General features: G+C 36.7%; 1 protein-coding gene across 1 annotated transcript in view; it reads left to right on the forward strand.

The window, feature by feature from the left end:
- The window catches only part of GNAI2 (G protein subunit alpha i2), a 110,651-nt gene that overhangs the window by 54,534 nt on the left and 40,941 nt on the right, over positions 1-15,176 (forward strand). The window contains exons 2-3 of the mRNA XM_058165808.1: positions 3,630-3,672; positions 9,987-10,128. Coding sequence (XP_058021791.1) covers positions 3,630-3,672; positions 9,987-10,128 — 185 coding nt within the window. The remainder of the gene's footprint in view (positions 1-3,629; positions 3,673-9,986; positions 10,129-15,176) is intronic.

Below are 15,176 nucleotides of genomic sequence, written 5' to 3' on the forward strand. Positions count from 1 at the left end.
CTTTTGTTTTATAGCTAGGCTGCAGCTGCTTAAGTTGCCTGAATGCTTTTTCTTGGGCTTAAGAACATCCAACTCTAAGCCTGTTTTCAAGGCTCTGTGTTAACTTCCAGAAACAATGAACATAGTATAGTTGTGCACTGATCCTTGTTACTTCGTGTGCTAATGAGTACTGGAACGAATTGTCTTTAATCAACTGTATTGTGTTTTCTTTGGGCTTTAATTAGCAAGTATGACTGACTAAAAAGAAGTAGCTTGATTTGAATTTGGAATTAAATCAATTCCCAATGAAATTGAGAATATTTAAATTCTGCCAACTTGTCATTCTGGTTTACATGAAGGTAAATTTTTGTCAGTTTTGCCTTACTGCATGTGTCAAAGTAGGGGCTGTTAATTCTAGTGGAATAATTGTGGCAATTTGTTGCAAGTCCCCTTGTATAACATTTCTAATATATTAAGAAGTAATTAAGAGCAACTAGATTAGATTAGCTGGATAATTTTCCTATATGAGAGGCCGGAACTGAGTGTTATTTTGTGAAGCTTCAAACAGCTGGTTATCTGTAGATAACAGCTTGCGGATCTGAACTTGTTAGTAAATGTGTTAATAAGACGCATAGTTAAAAAAAAATTCTGATTAGTACCATGTATCTTCGCTATGAAGCCCCTTCTTCTCTCCCAAGGAAGCTGTAATTTCACCAGACATACACATGCATTTCCTGTGCTAGAAAAATAGATATCCTTGTAAAATCTTAAAATAGCATAGACCTAATAGAGAGATATCTACCTTCTATTCAACAGTCTATCTCAAGACTAGTAAACAGAGCCAGATTTTCTGGTAGAGAGAAAGGAAGAGTTTAAATTGGATTTTTTTGTGTGGATGAAGCTTCTGGTTCTTTATAATTCCTGGGTCAAAAGTAACAAAAACAATTTTATTCAGAACTTCTCGATTATTACACTATTTGGGAATCATGTTTTCCTTCATGAACCTTGAAGCAATGTAGAAAATCCCTCTCCCTAGTTGATTCTCAGCTATTCAATAAGGAAAGTGAGGATAGAAAGCCATTCAAGTGCTTTGTACCAGGGGTCTCCAACCTTGGCAACTTCAAGACTTGTGGACTTCAACTGGCTTCAACAAAGCTGGCTGAGGAACTCTGGGAGTTGAAGTCCACAAGTCTTAAAGTTGCCAAGGTTGGAGACCCCTGCTTTGTACCATAGTGGTATTTGAAAAATGGTCCTCCAAAATTTCTTGTTAATTTGTTTAAAAATTGTTTCTGAGCAATGTTGGGAGTTGTCAGTGTGAGCAATCTACTTTTGGTGATTTTCTAATACTTTACTTAATTCAGAGAAAGAGCTGGCGAGTAAACGCCAGCAACTGAAGTGATATTCTCTCACTAGCACTTTCCCCTCCACTCTAGAGGGCAGAATTGAAGCGTTTGCTAGCAACCTGAAAAGCTCAAGGCTTCTGAACTTTCTGAAACACTAGCAAGTGCCATTGTTCTCCCAAGTGCAGTAGGGAGAGGGCCTGAGCCTCTCGGATATGGTGGGAGGACAGTATTTTATTTATTTATTTATTTATTTATTCGATTTGTATACCACCCTTCTCCCGAAGGACTCAGGGCGGTGAACAGCCAATAAAATGCATATAATACAGATTAAGAACAGTATAAAAAACTTATTTAATATATGGCATAAAAAACTAAAATAAGAATAAAAACCCCATTTAAAACTACATTTAAGCTAGCCCTGCGTGATGAAACAAAAACGTCTTCAGCTCGCGGCGAAAGGTCCGGAGGTCGGGGAGTTGACGAAGCCCCGGAGACAACTCATTCCAGAGGGCCGGAGCCCCCACAGAGAAGGCCCTCTCCCTGGAGGTCGCCAGCCGACATTTTGGCCGACGGCACTCCTGAGGAGGCCTCCCTGTGGGAGCACACAGGTCGATGGGAGGCTACTGGCGGCAGTAGGCAGTCCCATAAATAACCCGGTCCTACCCTCTCCCCACCCTACCAAGCCCATGCCCTCTCCCTGGCACGCCATTTAACCTGCTTAACAACTTCAGATGGGATTGCAATCATTGAATGAAAGTCAAATGGTGTCTCACTTAACAACTGCTCCCCTCAATAACCCTAATTTGGAGCCCAATTCTAGTTGTAAATCAAGGATTACCTATATCTTTATTTTTAACTGATTGATGGTGTTAAATGATGTAAAGTATACAAAAGAAACTCATTACTTTCATCAATGAGGTTCATAATCATTGAAAAATACATAAATGCATACCCACTCTAAAGCCCCTAATATTTTTTTTTAAACCCACAAATAAATAATTCTCCTCTGTCACTTTCCCCTGTATCTGCTACTCTCCTGGAATTTATTTTCTCATGCCCTCCAGAGGGATGGACTTGTTTCTGATCACTCACTCAAAAAGCCTATTTCTAGCATTCTGAAAAGCTGCCTGAACTAAAGAAACTTTTAAATTCAGGCAGAAAAAAATCTAAAACAGAGCTAGTGAATGGAGGTGATTCTGCCCCTCTGGTGGAGAGGACAATGACCAGTGAGCGAACACCAGCTTTTCTGCTTTCAAAAACTGACATTTGATCATTATTGCTTTCTCCTTACCTCAGAGGGGGAAAATCACTAGCATACATTTTTGAAAGTCTGAGAAAGGCCTCCAACCTTCTCCTGGCTCCCCAATTGACCTTCTCCTGGCTCCCCAATTGACTTTCTGGGGAAGTTGGCAGAGAAATTACAACTGGCAATCACATGATCCAGGACACTTGGCAACCAGTTGTAAATGCAAACAGATTTCCAAGTGCCTGAAATGTGGTCATATGATCTGAAGCACCGGCACGTTTTACAAAGGCCAGAAGTGCCGAAAAATACTCGTTCTGAGCCTACTGTGACCACGAACAGTTGTTAAATGACCTGTCGTAAGTTGAGTTTTTTGCATATGTATTCTGTCTAGCTTTTTTTTCCTGTTTGATCAGAAATCTATCAGAACTTGAATATTGCTGGCTAAAATTCTTGCGTCAGAAGGAATTTAATTCCTGTACAATGACTTCTCACATTTCTCCTTTATGTATGGTTGATTTGGTAAGAATTACTAATGGATATGACAAGATCCAGAATTATTAATTCTCTTTAGACACTTGAATAGACCTGTGAAACTTTCTTTTCTGTGATATTATTTTGTCTTATCATCAGTGACATTTATTTCATAATGAGAAATGAAGATAAGTCATAATATGGATTTTTCAGATATAATTGAACAGATATTGACTAAGGGAAAAATAATCACTGGAAATAAATGAAAGTAATGACACTAATGTTTGGATCAATTATCAACATATTTTTAGAATCAGATTCAGTTTTTTAAAAAAAATATATGGAAATGCTAGACTTCTTACTCAAATGACTTATATTTGCAAAATATACCTTGAAAATAATCCAAGGTGTTCCCAATTCAGTTTTCTTTTGGTAGTGATATTAAATAATCCAAATTTTAGATTTCTAAAATTTTGCAATGGAAAGATGTTGGTTATTGTAATGAAGGAAATGACACTGTTAAATCTTAATTTGTGAAGCACAACTACTAGTATCTAAGTCCATTTCTGACAGTCTCTTTTTAATTACAGGTGCAGGAGAATCTGGGAAGAGCACAATTGTAAAACAGATGAAGTAAGAGTTGTTTTTTAATTAATAAAAAGTATTGTTCTCTTCTATGCCATGTTATACATATTTTGCTAAAGATTTTTTATTCTTAAACTATATATGATGAAACTGTATTAAAAACTCATCTGTATAAGAACTAATTATAATTTTGCACATAATGAATAGGGATAAACTATAGGAAAGCTTCTGTAAGATTTTTATTAAGGAAGTTACTTCATTATCATTTCACCTATAGTGCTGAAGGCATTAGCTCTTCTAACATATAAACTGGATTACCCTCAACAGGGCACCAGTTGTGTCTCTGTGTGACCTTCATGGAAAAATAACCGTATTTTACCTCCCTTCTCATAAGGTACCGTATATACTCGAGTATAAGCCGAGTTTTTCAGCACGTTTTTTGTGCTGAAAAACGTCCCCTCGGCTTATACTCGAGTATATACGGCTTATACTCGAGTTTTTTTCTTCTTCTTTTTCACATTATACGGATGGTGCAAACTTGGCGGGCTTTTGCATTAGCTGGGAAGCCCTGCCGGTGCAGTGAGAGGCGGGCGGGAGCCGCCAGCCTTCTCGGCTGAGGGAGGGAGGCTTTCCCTGACCGGTAGCTGCCTCATTTCCCTCCCTCGGCTTATACTCGAGTCCCCAGTTTACCCCAGTTTTTTGGGGTAAAATTGGGGACCTCGGCTTATACTCGGATCGGCTTATATTCGAGTATATACGGTAATCTTACCTTTTCCCTATGTTTGATATGGGACACTCTTCATTTTCCTTCAGCTGTGCTTTAGAGATTTCCTATGCTATTTCGTTACTGGAGTTCCATTGAAAACCAGGTGGTCCTCTTAGATCCCTACATATAGATTGTCAACATTGGCATGATCTTATTTGAGGCCATTGTCACCCTTTTATTTCAAATGGCGACTAAAGCCTCAATTGAACCATGTACCAGAGCTCCAGGAACAACTCTTATTTTCCCTCTGAACCCAGTAGTGTTCACTGGGGATCTGCTTTGGAGTACTTAAGCCTTGCACTCAATGTTCTAGCTGTTTGTCAATTTAGCTCAGTACTACCTTAGTATAGAGATAGAGCATTTACATTGCTAGGAATGGTTACAGTATTTGAGTGCTTTAAGTAAAAGAAAGGGTGATCCAATAAAGCTAAACAATGGGAGATCTGGGAAATGGTTTTCCACTTAGGTGTTCATTGCCAGAAGATGTCTGCCAATTAGGAAGATTTTAGAAAATTAGATAATTTTTTTCTAAAATTGAATGCTAGTTATAATTAATTTCTGTTATCCATGATGGCTCGGTAATATTCTCATTAATAATATACCTTGCTATTCTTGTTCCTAGGAAGTTTAAATGGCAGATGTTAATATCCCCATAATGTTTAGTGTTCTTTGCAAGTTTGAGTAATTGTGCTTTATCAAAGGCAATTAAAACCATAGTTTTCATCTTCCTTTATTTACATTAGCCAGAGGCTTAATACATTTTTTTAAAAAACCCAAAACTTATTTTTGACACTTGAGAACCATTAACTTGTCCAGTTCTTATATCACGATCAGTAAATGTTCCCAATTTTCCTTCATTTTTGAGGTTTTCTGGATTTTTTTGCTTTATAAATACACTAAACATTTTAAAAGTTTAGCCGCTGTACTGTTTTCTACCAGAAACCAGTGGAAAATTATGTTGCTGATATTTGGTAATTTGTTACTGAATTTCACAAACTGAGGGCCTCTGGGGACTTCAGAAAATAGAACTGAGGGCTGATGTGAACTACAACAGCTTTAAAGTAGAATATTTGCTGTGCTATTGTACAATATGGTGGAGTTCTCTCCACAGTGAGCTTCGCTTGACTTCAGTTTGTTACTACACCATAGTCTTATCATACCATATTACAGAAAAAAGTGATTATCAACACCCATACATTAGAATTTAGAAACTAAAGTAAAACAATGTTCTTGTGTGTGTGTGTGTGTGTGTTTTATTAGTTTTTTATTTTTAAATGTACATCAATATCAATACATGAACAGTGTGGCCCCTGGGTATAATTCATTTTGATACAAATATCAATAATGATAATCATAATAATTATTATATTAATCAAACTTATATAAAACCCTATATGGGTTTTTTAAGTAGTTATTCAATATTTCAATATTCCATTTTGATGCCAATAATGTTGTAAACATACATGGTAATATATGGTGGATAGGGACTTGGGTGGAATATCCACCCAAGCCCCTATCTCTCTTTCAAAAGTATCTTCCCAGTTATCCATATATAGTTTCCCCCTCTAATCTTTTCCATCAAATAATTACTTTTATTCTATTATATATAAAAAATACATCTTTTGTATTCTCCCAATTTCTTATTTTTATCTTATTTCTATCTCTATTCTAACTTCTAATCAGCTCACTATTGCTAATCCTAATATTAATACACATGTTTATATAAGGCATAGCCCGTCATTATTTGGTAAACATACCTTATAATTCCTCTTTTCAACCTCCAATCTTTCCATCTAACTGTTGCTTCATATGAAAGTATGTATGCTTATTTCTATCTCTATTCAAATTTCTAATCAGACCATCATTGTATTAGAAAAAAAGAAAACACACACACACACACACACACACACACACACACACACACACACACAAAATTCCTTTCTATCCATCTCTCATTTGTTTTAATACTTCAATTCTTATTTGTTTTTTAGCTTGCCTCCCACACTCCTCTCTTAGATCTTTAGCTCTATCAACATCTGTATCTTCACCATTCAGGCTGAATATTTCTCCCACCTCTATCCTCCTAAGCTGCCAGGTCTCCAGAATACCCACCCTGTTGTGACCCAGGCCCAAGTAGGTAGTAAGAAACTCAGTCCATGAAAAAACAAACAAACTTTATTCGAACAGCTGAGAGTTACTTCATTCCCAGTTGTTCAACTCAAATTAAAACAAATGCCTCCCAACACAGTTCTTTCGCAAACCTTGATCCAATTAGGCAAACTGCCAAAGGCCTTTCTTGGCAAATGTTCACAAATCACAAAAATAAAGGCAAGACGTAGACGAAGCAGAAGACAAAGCTACCAACATTGTTTTCTGGCAAAGCTTAAACACCAGTGCTGGTCTGTTTTAAGTCTTATGGGAGGGGCCAATCATCTCTTGGCCCTACTCCTGAGTTGTTCTTTTTGCTTGAGCTGCTCTTGCCTTCTGGCAGCTCTTCTCATGCGTGCATTAGGAACAGGCTCTTCCTGTTCCTCTGCCTCACTACTATCAGTCTCTGAAGGCTCTGGAGTCTGCACCTTACTTCCCGAAGGCCCTGGCCTCACCTCAGCCTCATTGCTGTCCGAGCTCCGTAGGCTGCTGACGGACCACAACACACTCAAGCCCCTATCTCCCTTTCAAAAGTATCTTCCCAATTATCCAATTCCATTTTTAAACCTCTTAAAGTGCTTTTCCCTTGGTTTATTTTATCAGTCATTATTATCTTTATCATCTTCTTCCCATCTTCTTCCTTTGTTTTCTGATTTGACTGTTCTGTCTTTTCTTCCATTCTTTCTGCTATCTCCTCTCTTTCCTGGATCTTTGATCTTCATTCATCATCAGTTGTAGCATATTTTCTATTTTCCCATGTATGCCTTGCATTAGGTACTTTATCTCTCTGTGATTCTTTTCCATAGTACCCCTAATGCTTTGAAACATCAATGCCATATCTTTTGAAATCTCATTCCTTTCTCCCTGATGGAGCATCTTGTCTTAATTTAATAAGTCTCACTCTTACTCAACTCCAAAAGCAATCTATTCCAGTCCAATGTTACGCCTCAGAAAGTTCAGTAATCATAGTCCTTTACATCTCAGAATTATTAATCAATTCCATTTAAGTAGTCCAGGAAGCTTCCGCTGATCAAAAATCACTTTGCTTTACTTAAAAGTCTTTCTTATTCTCATAATAGAGTCTCTAGTAATCGTAAAGTAACTAGTTATAGAACAGTAAGTGTCACTACAATCCTCCAGATGAATGTTATTTATTTCTCTCATCAAAAAGTTTTTCTAAACTTGTAGGGATCTGGTATATTCCATTCACCAGTAGATGGTGCCCTCAGCTTAGATTTCAGTGTTGTTTCCAGTCCTGTAGATTTAATTAGTTCAAATTTAATTTACTTTATGGAAGCAAAGTTGGCTATTCAAGTAAATTCAAATAGATAGTCCAGCATTTTTAATGCCTTTCCAAAACAATGCCTGCCCAATTTAAAAGTCCAATTTTCTATGTTTTAAAAGGTCTTTAGCTTTTCTCCCCTTAGTTCCTTTCTTTCGGGTCTAGTATCTTTCTCTCTCTGGTAGTTCATCGCTTTAAAAAATAGTTCTGAGAGTCTCTTTTCCTGGATTTTCCTATTTCTTTTCTTTTCTTTAAAGTTACGATCTAAATAAAAAAGAATCTTCTCACCCAGCTCCAATCACTGTTCATCTGCACTGCTTTTGCATGTTTCTTTGTTGCCTCAGCCATCCCAGCTTTGTGGCAACCATGATGGCTGCCTGTTCTCGTCGAGGGAGTGGGAAGAAGTTCTGAGTCCAGCAGGAGAGTTGCTGCTCTCCCCGAACTATAGGGTGCCCCTCTTTTCTTCACCACCCCTACAGGGTGGCTTTAGCTCCTTTTGGAGCCCTCCAACAGGGAGAACTTAGCATGGAAGTGTGGAGGCCCGCTCCTCCCGTCCGATACCACCGCAACATCAGCTGGACGTCTGAAGTAAAACAATTTTCTGAAGCAGGTATTTACCATCTTCTGAAACGTGCATACTGACATTGTTTGATTGGATTTATAGAGCCACCCTATTCAAAAAATACAGATGGGTAAAATAAAATGACCCTTTAAATAACCACACAACAACTGAACATGAAGAAAGGAGACTTCACTCAATGAGAGCCAAATACCAGGGATAACACCAGATTTAAATGGCTTTTCTAAAGGCAAGCAACCCTGGGGCCCTATTGTATATTGGGTGCAATGGGTGGGGAGACCATTCCAGAAAACAACGGCAGCCTCCAAAAAGGCATATTCCCTAAATGCCCTGAGATGACAAGGTTTGAAAGAGGAAATCTGGACCATACTCTTCCCCATGGAAACTAGAGCAAGCAGATGCTCTTTGAGAAGGTGGTCCCACAAGTAACCTAGTATTGTGTCATGTGGGGCTTTAAAGCACATTGTATTACATTCAGAAACCTATAGGGAGCCAGTGCTGCTGGTTAAGTAGTAGTGTTACATGAGCGTAAAATGTTGTATAGCTTCCCAGATTATTACAATCTGGATAACCTGAAACTTCCAAATGGTCTTTCAAGGGCAGCCCCATGTATAGATAGTCCTCAACTTACATCCATTCATTTAATGACCATTGGAAATTATGATGGCCATGGAAAATGTGACTTATAAGCTATACTTAGACTTACAACTGTGACAACAACCCCCATGATCATGTGAGTGAATTTCAGGTGCTTGGCAACCAGCTCACATTTACGACTGGTGGCATCATTCTGCAGTCTTGTGATTTGCCATCTTTTCTGCCAATTTTCCAGCAAAAAAAAAAAAAAATCATTGGGGAAGTTGGATTCACTTAACAACTATGTTTCACAACCGCCATAAAATTTGTTATAAAATTGGGTTTGATTGACTTATACCTGCAACAACTTATGGTGAAAATACTTGGGCCCTACTATAGTTCTAAGTCAAGGGGAACCTATAGAAGTTGTTGAAATAGTCCAATCAGGAGATGACTAAGACCTGCCAATCTAGGAATAGGCACAATTGGTATATAACATACAGTTGTACAAAGGCCCAGAACTGTGAATACAAGTGAACCCCCAGATTCTGCACTAAGTCTGAATGGGGAAGTGTCAACATTGTTCAGAACAGTGACAACATTCCAGTTCCTGGATATGCGCAACTCAGAACCCATAACTGCTTAGTGTTGGCAGTGTTGAGTTTCAATTATTAGATTGTTCTTCCCCATCCTAACCCTCACAACCTCCAGATACTGGGACAGACCCTCACCAGCTTCACTTGGACAGCTGGCAGAAATGTTCAGCTGGGTATCATCAGCATATTGTTGCTAGCTCCTTGTCTCTGGTCTCATGCACATTCTTATCGCCAATTGTGGATCAACTCAGGAATGGGCGAAAACAGAAGGCAAAGTCATTTCACATTAGTGATATTACATTGTAGAAAAGAGTCTTTAACCAAGTATTTTATACCTTATAAAATAATGTTAAATCCTTTGTAGATATGTGATATGCTGATTTTTAAAATCTTTCCTCTTCTGTTCCTTTCCAGGATTATCCATGAAGATGGATACTCAGAAGAGGAGTGCCGACAATACAAGGCAGTGGTTTACAGCAACACCATCCAATCCATCATGGCTATAATCAAAGCCATGGGTAACCTGCAGATTGACTTTGGTGATCCTTCTAGAGCAGTTAGTTTTCATTTTTACTTCCTTATCGTTTATTAACTTCCTCTGTGGGTATTACATTGTTCTGGTCTAAAATCTTGACATATTTATGCATGCAGTTCAGAAAAATGGTGCTTGTTTTCTGTAAACATTGTTTGCTGGATACGGAAGACTTGTAAATAGCTGTAACTTACCTAGTACAGCAAAAAATGAGAAGAGGAAACTAGTGACACTTTGTTTCTTTTAAATGTATATTTTTGCATAGATCACTTTTTCAGTTTAAAAACAACGGACTCCGGACTTTTCCTACAAAATCAACCCTGTATATTTCTTAAGACCTGATGACTTTTTGATGGCTTTTTTAGAGGGAGGCAAGGAATCATTTTTTGATGGCTTTTTTAGAGGGAGGCAAGGAATCATTTAACAAGGATGTGTCAAGAATCCTAATCACTCAGTGTCAAAGTGACAACAACCACTCCCCCATCCACTCTTCTTTCTTTGAATGCTTCTGTATATAAACTCAATCTTTTTAGAATAGAATAGAATAGAATAGAATTCTTTATTGGCCAAGTGTAATTGGACACACAAGGAATTTGTCTCGGTGCATATGCTCTCAGTGTACATAAAAGAAAAGATACATTCATCAAGAATCATAAGATACAACACTTAATGATAGGCATAGGGTACAAATAAGCAATCAGGAAACAATGTCAATATAAATCGTAAGGATACAAGCAACAAAGTTAGTCATACAGTCATAAGTGGAAGGAGATGGGTGATGGGAAAAATGAGAAGATTAAGATTAATTAATTAAGATTAAGATAAGATTAAGCCTACAGAAAGTAGCTCAGTGAGCTGTAATTTCTTAGCTGGGGTTGCACTAAGTTGTGCAAAGTTAGTTGTTCTGTTTGCTTGGTGATTGTGAAGCATCTTTAGGGCAAGTGTATCAAACGGTGTTTTTCACTCAGTTCCATGGATACTGACAATATGAAAATCAGCCAACATTTTTGGACATCTAATGCAGTATTTGCTCAAGTTTTGTGGCAGGGAAGTGGCCTCTTAAAAGGTAGATTAATAACAGTAATTAGTCATCCAGAAAACTGCTGTTTTTAATTTTTTTTTCTTTCCCAACACAGTGCTCAAAATGAAACTATATAGAGGAAGGAAGTTCTCTGTCTTGCTCTTTGAGTAAAAAACTACAATCTAATGATTGGTTTTAAAAGAAACAGTAGGTTCATGTACCACATTGTTTCAAACATTAAAGCCACAGTGGAATGAGTTGATTCAGGACTTTTTGAAAACTTATTTGAGGTGATATTGGTGCCTGTAATTTTACCAATTACCAATTCAAAGTGTTGTGAAATGGTGATTTGGATAACATTTTAGAAGCTGGATAGAAAGGAAGAAACTATCCACCCAAAGGATGAAACAATTTTGTTTAGATTCAACACTTAGGCTTATCTTAGTATTTGGGAAAGGAGAAGAAAAATTTGACAGGTCTGCCCTTGGATCACAGTCCTGGTCTTTGCAATCAGATTATCATGTAGTTCAGTCTTGATATCTTCAGAAATGGAAGCTGGAGGGAAACTGACATAGTTTAGTTATTTGCTCATTTTAGAGTTTTCCAGCTTTTGTCTTCAAAGAACGTAAGACATTTAGTGACTGGTTTCTAGCTGGATGGTTTAAGGACTGGTTACCTTTATAGAATCTTATTTTTCTTCCTTCCCTCTATCTTTGACATTTACCTTTAATCCATTCATGAAGAATTTTTATAATTATTTCATTCTGCTACACAACGGCAGTCCTAATGAAACAAGGCAATTGATGTTTCCATCCCAAAATATACATTTGTTTTGTACCATCAGCTAGGAATGTTCATTTGGTCGGTCCCACCTTATGGAACATTCTTTTCCCCAAAATTATATTAGCCCCATTCCTCTTGATGTCTCTCACGATCTGATTATGTCACCAAACCTGGGAATCACAGGGAACTGAAGATATGTCTAAATGGTTCCACTACTGAAGTGATATTTCTCATTCTGTCTCTGTCTAGGATTTGTATCTTTCATTTTTAATAATATTTTTTAATACTGATTCTTTTATTTTTTATAATGACAGTTATATATGTCTTGTTTTATCAGGTTGTTGTACTACCTAGAGTTGGTTTTTGTGAGATAGACAACCATACAAATTTGATTAATAAGTAATTATGTTGATTAATTTCTTAATTGATTAATTAAGTATTTATTTATTTCCTCAAAATTTAGTATCTTTCTTAACTTCTGTCTGATTTGCGACCTATCCTGGTGCGTCCTATCCTTTGCTCAATAGTAGAAAATTAGCACAAAATAGGATCAATTTTTGCAGCAAATGTTATTATCTCAAAACAGTGAGAAGGTTTACATTTTTACTAAATTATAGTCCATTTTGAACAAATTGGTTCAAAATAAAATTGAATAAAATTGGCAAGGTATACAGTGCTAATTTCTGAACTGAACTATCAATTAAGTTCCTGTCATGCAGGCAAATTTATTTGGCTTTCCTCTTACTTCCTCTTTAATTAGTGCCTGCAGCACAAAGCCCAAAATATTAGGGACCATTGGGAAATCATTTTTTTTCCTAAGGTTGATAATGTATAGAGGCATTATCAATCACAAGGTTAGAAAGATCATAGAAAAAGTCAATATGATGACAGAATGAAAATGAATGTCAGAGCTTCTCTCTATAACAAATATGGCATAACTGGGAAAATAAGTCATCACCTCAGACTTAATTCAGCACAACTCTTCTTAGATGCAAATTTTTTCAAGTATAAGCTTGCAACCAAAATATATGATAACACATCACCTGGGTTCTGTGGAATTATGATGCAAGGTGGAAGTTGAAAGACGAACAGGGCTTACTGGAAAATTTCAGAGAAGAATGAAAGATCAGAATTGGGAATATAAAGATGTTACTTCTTTCACTAATAGATACGTACTAAAAGCCTATCCCCATGCATTAGGACAAATCTGGAATAATATATTGGGAGAGTATTGTCTTTACAAGGTATATATGTGTGATACAGACTTTCATGGCCATTTTTCAGTTATTCTGTTTTCATTTTCCTTTTTTAAAATAGTTCTGATCCTAAATGGGTAGGGACTTTTCCACCCATTAAATGTTTTAGAATTAACAATACTACAGAATCCCAAGTATAGTACAGGAATTGCTTCCTGGAAAAGAGATGCATCAATGTAGTATACTTGAATTCTATAAGCTCACTTCATTTTGTGCTAACTTGGGTTTGTTTTTTTAAAATATGAATATATTGCCTGTTTTTTTAAAAAAATGATTGGAACTTCTCTTTTATATTGGACAAATTTGATAAAAACATTAATTTCTATAAGCAAAAATGGCATCTATTTATATAAATATACACAGTCCAGGAGGTGCAACAACAACTGGGACAGTTGGGATTGCCATCGCTAGGCTGTATAGTCATGTGATGTCACACTTTATAGCCATATCACTTAGTGATGGCACTTATGATCCCATTGTACCTGCAGAAGATTTATTTAAAAAAAATACAGTGTAAAAAAATACTAAAATGTAGGCATGTAGGGGCAAGAAAAAATATAAAATAAAGTGCAACTGAAGTCCTTGTTGTTAGAACCTTCAAATGCATATTTTCAATTTACTTTTATTTCAAATTACTTTTACAGACCCTAAGAAATTCTAAAGAAAGAAAGTATAACTTCTGGAACATAGCAAGAAGTAGAAATGTAGGCAGCATTTAAACAAACCATTCCATAACCGGTACAGAGGCATGACAGTGTGAGGCTTAGCACTACCAGAAACCATAAATCAAAATCTTATTGCAGATTTCCAGCTATATGTTTTACCTGAATCTATAAAAATACAAGCTTCCTGGAATAAGGATTCTCAATTTACTTCACTGGACTTCTCCAGCTTCTTAAGAGATTTTAATTTTTAATCAGACACTGTGGGGAACAGACCCCTTTATTTAAAAGACTCTGCCTTTTCTGTCTCCCTCAGAGACGGGTTGAAGTAATTCATGGGAATATGCCATTTGTATCTCAACTTGCAGTCTAGCATTTCAATCATTCATTCATTCTGATATAAACCAATGCCTTGATGATGAGAAAGTTGTGGTCACAAGGATAGTAAACCATTATGAGAGAATTTGTTATGCTTCCCCAAAATTGTTTGGAAGTTTAATGAAGATGAAACAGTGAGGTCTATTGTTTCATAATTAATAAATATTGTTTCATAATTAGTAAATGAATGCACCGGCTACTTCTGAACCATTTCAAGCAACCAAAAATCTGTTTATTTGTAAACAAGCACATTCAGATATTTTGTTATCTGTAAGAATATTTACATTCTGAATAGAATAGAATAGAATAGAACAGAACAGAATTTCCTTGAAAATGTTTCACTTCTCATCCAAAGAAGTTTTTCCAGTTCCAACTAACTGGTGGGGAATGAAAAAGATTTAATATATAAATAAATCCTTTCCACTCCCCATCAGTTAGTTAGTACAGAAGAAAGTTTTTGGATCAGAAGTGAAACATCTTCAAGAAAAATCAAGAAAGTCCAGTGCCCTTTTTGGAAAGCAGCTCAGGGACAGTCATGACTTGGATGACTGAGAACCTCCATAGAGAATTCTGTACAAAAATGCCTACATTGGGCTTTAGTTTCTTACTACTGGAAGTCTTGACTTATGACCACAATTGAGCCCAAAATTTCTATTGTTAAGTGAGACATTTGTTAAGTGAGTTTTGACCCATTTTATGACCTTTCTTGCCACAGTTGTTAAATGAATCTGGCTTCCCCATTGAGTTTGCTTGTCAGAAGGTCACAAAAGGGGATCATATGACCCCGGGACACAGTAACTGTCATAAATACGAACCAGTTGCCAAGCATCTAAATTTTTATCATATGACCATGGGGCTGCTACAAAGGTGGTAACTTTGAAAAATGGCGATAAATTACTTTATTCAGTGCTGTTGTAACTTTGAACGGTCACTAAATGAACTGTTGCAAGTCGAGGACTACCTGTATATAAA

The sequence above is a fragment of the Ahaetulla prasina genome, chromosome 2 (genome assembly GCF_028640845.1).
Source record: "Ahaetulla prasina isolate Xishuangbanna chromosome 2, ASM2864084v1, whole genome shotgun sequence".
In the NCBI taxonomy this organism is placed as follows: Eukaryota; Metazoa; Chordata; class Lepidosauria; order Squamata; family Colubridae; genus Ahaetulla; species Ahaetulla prasina.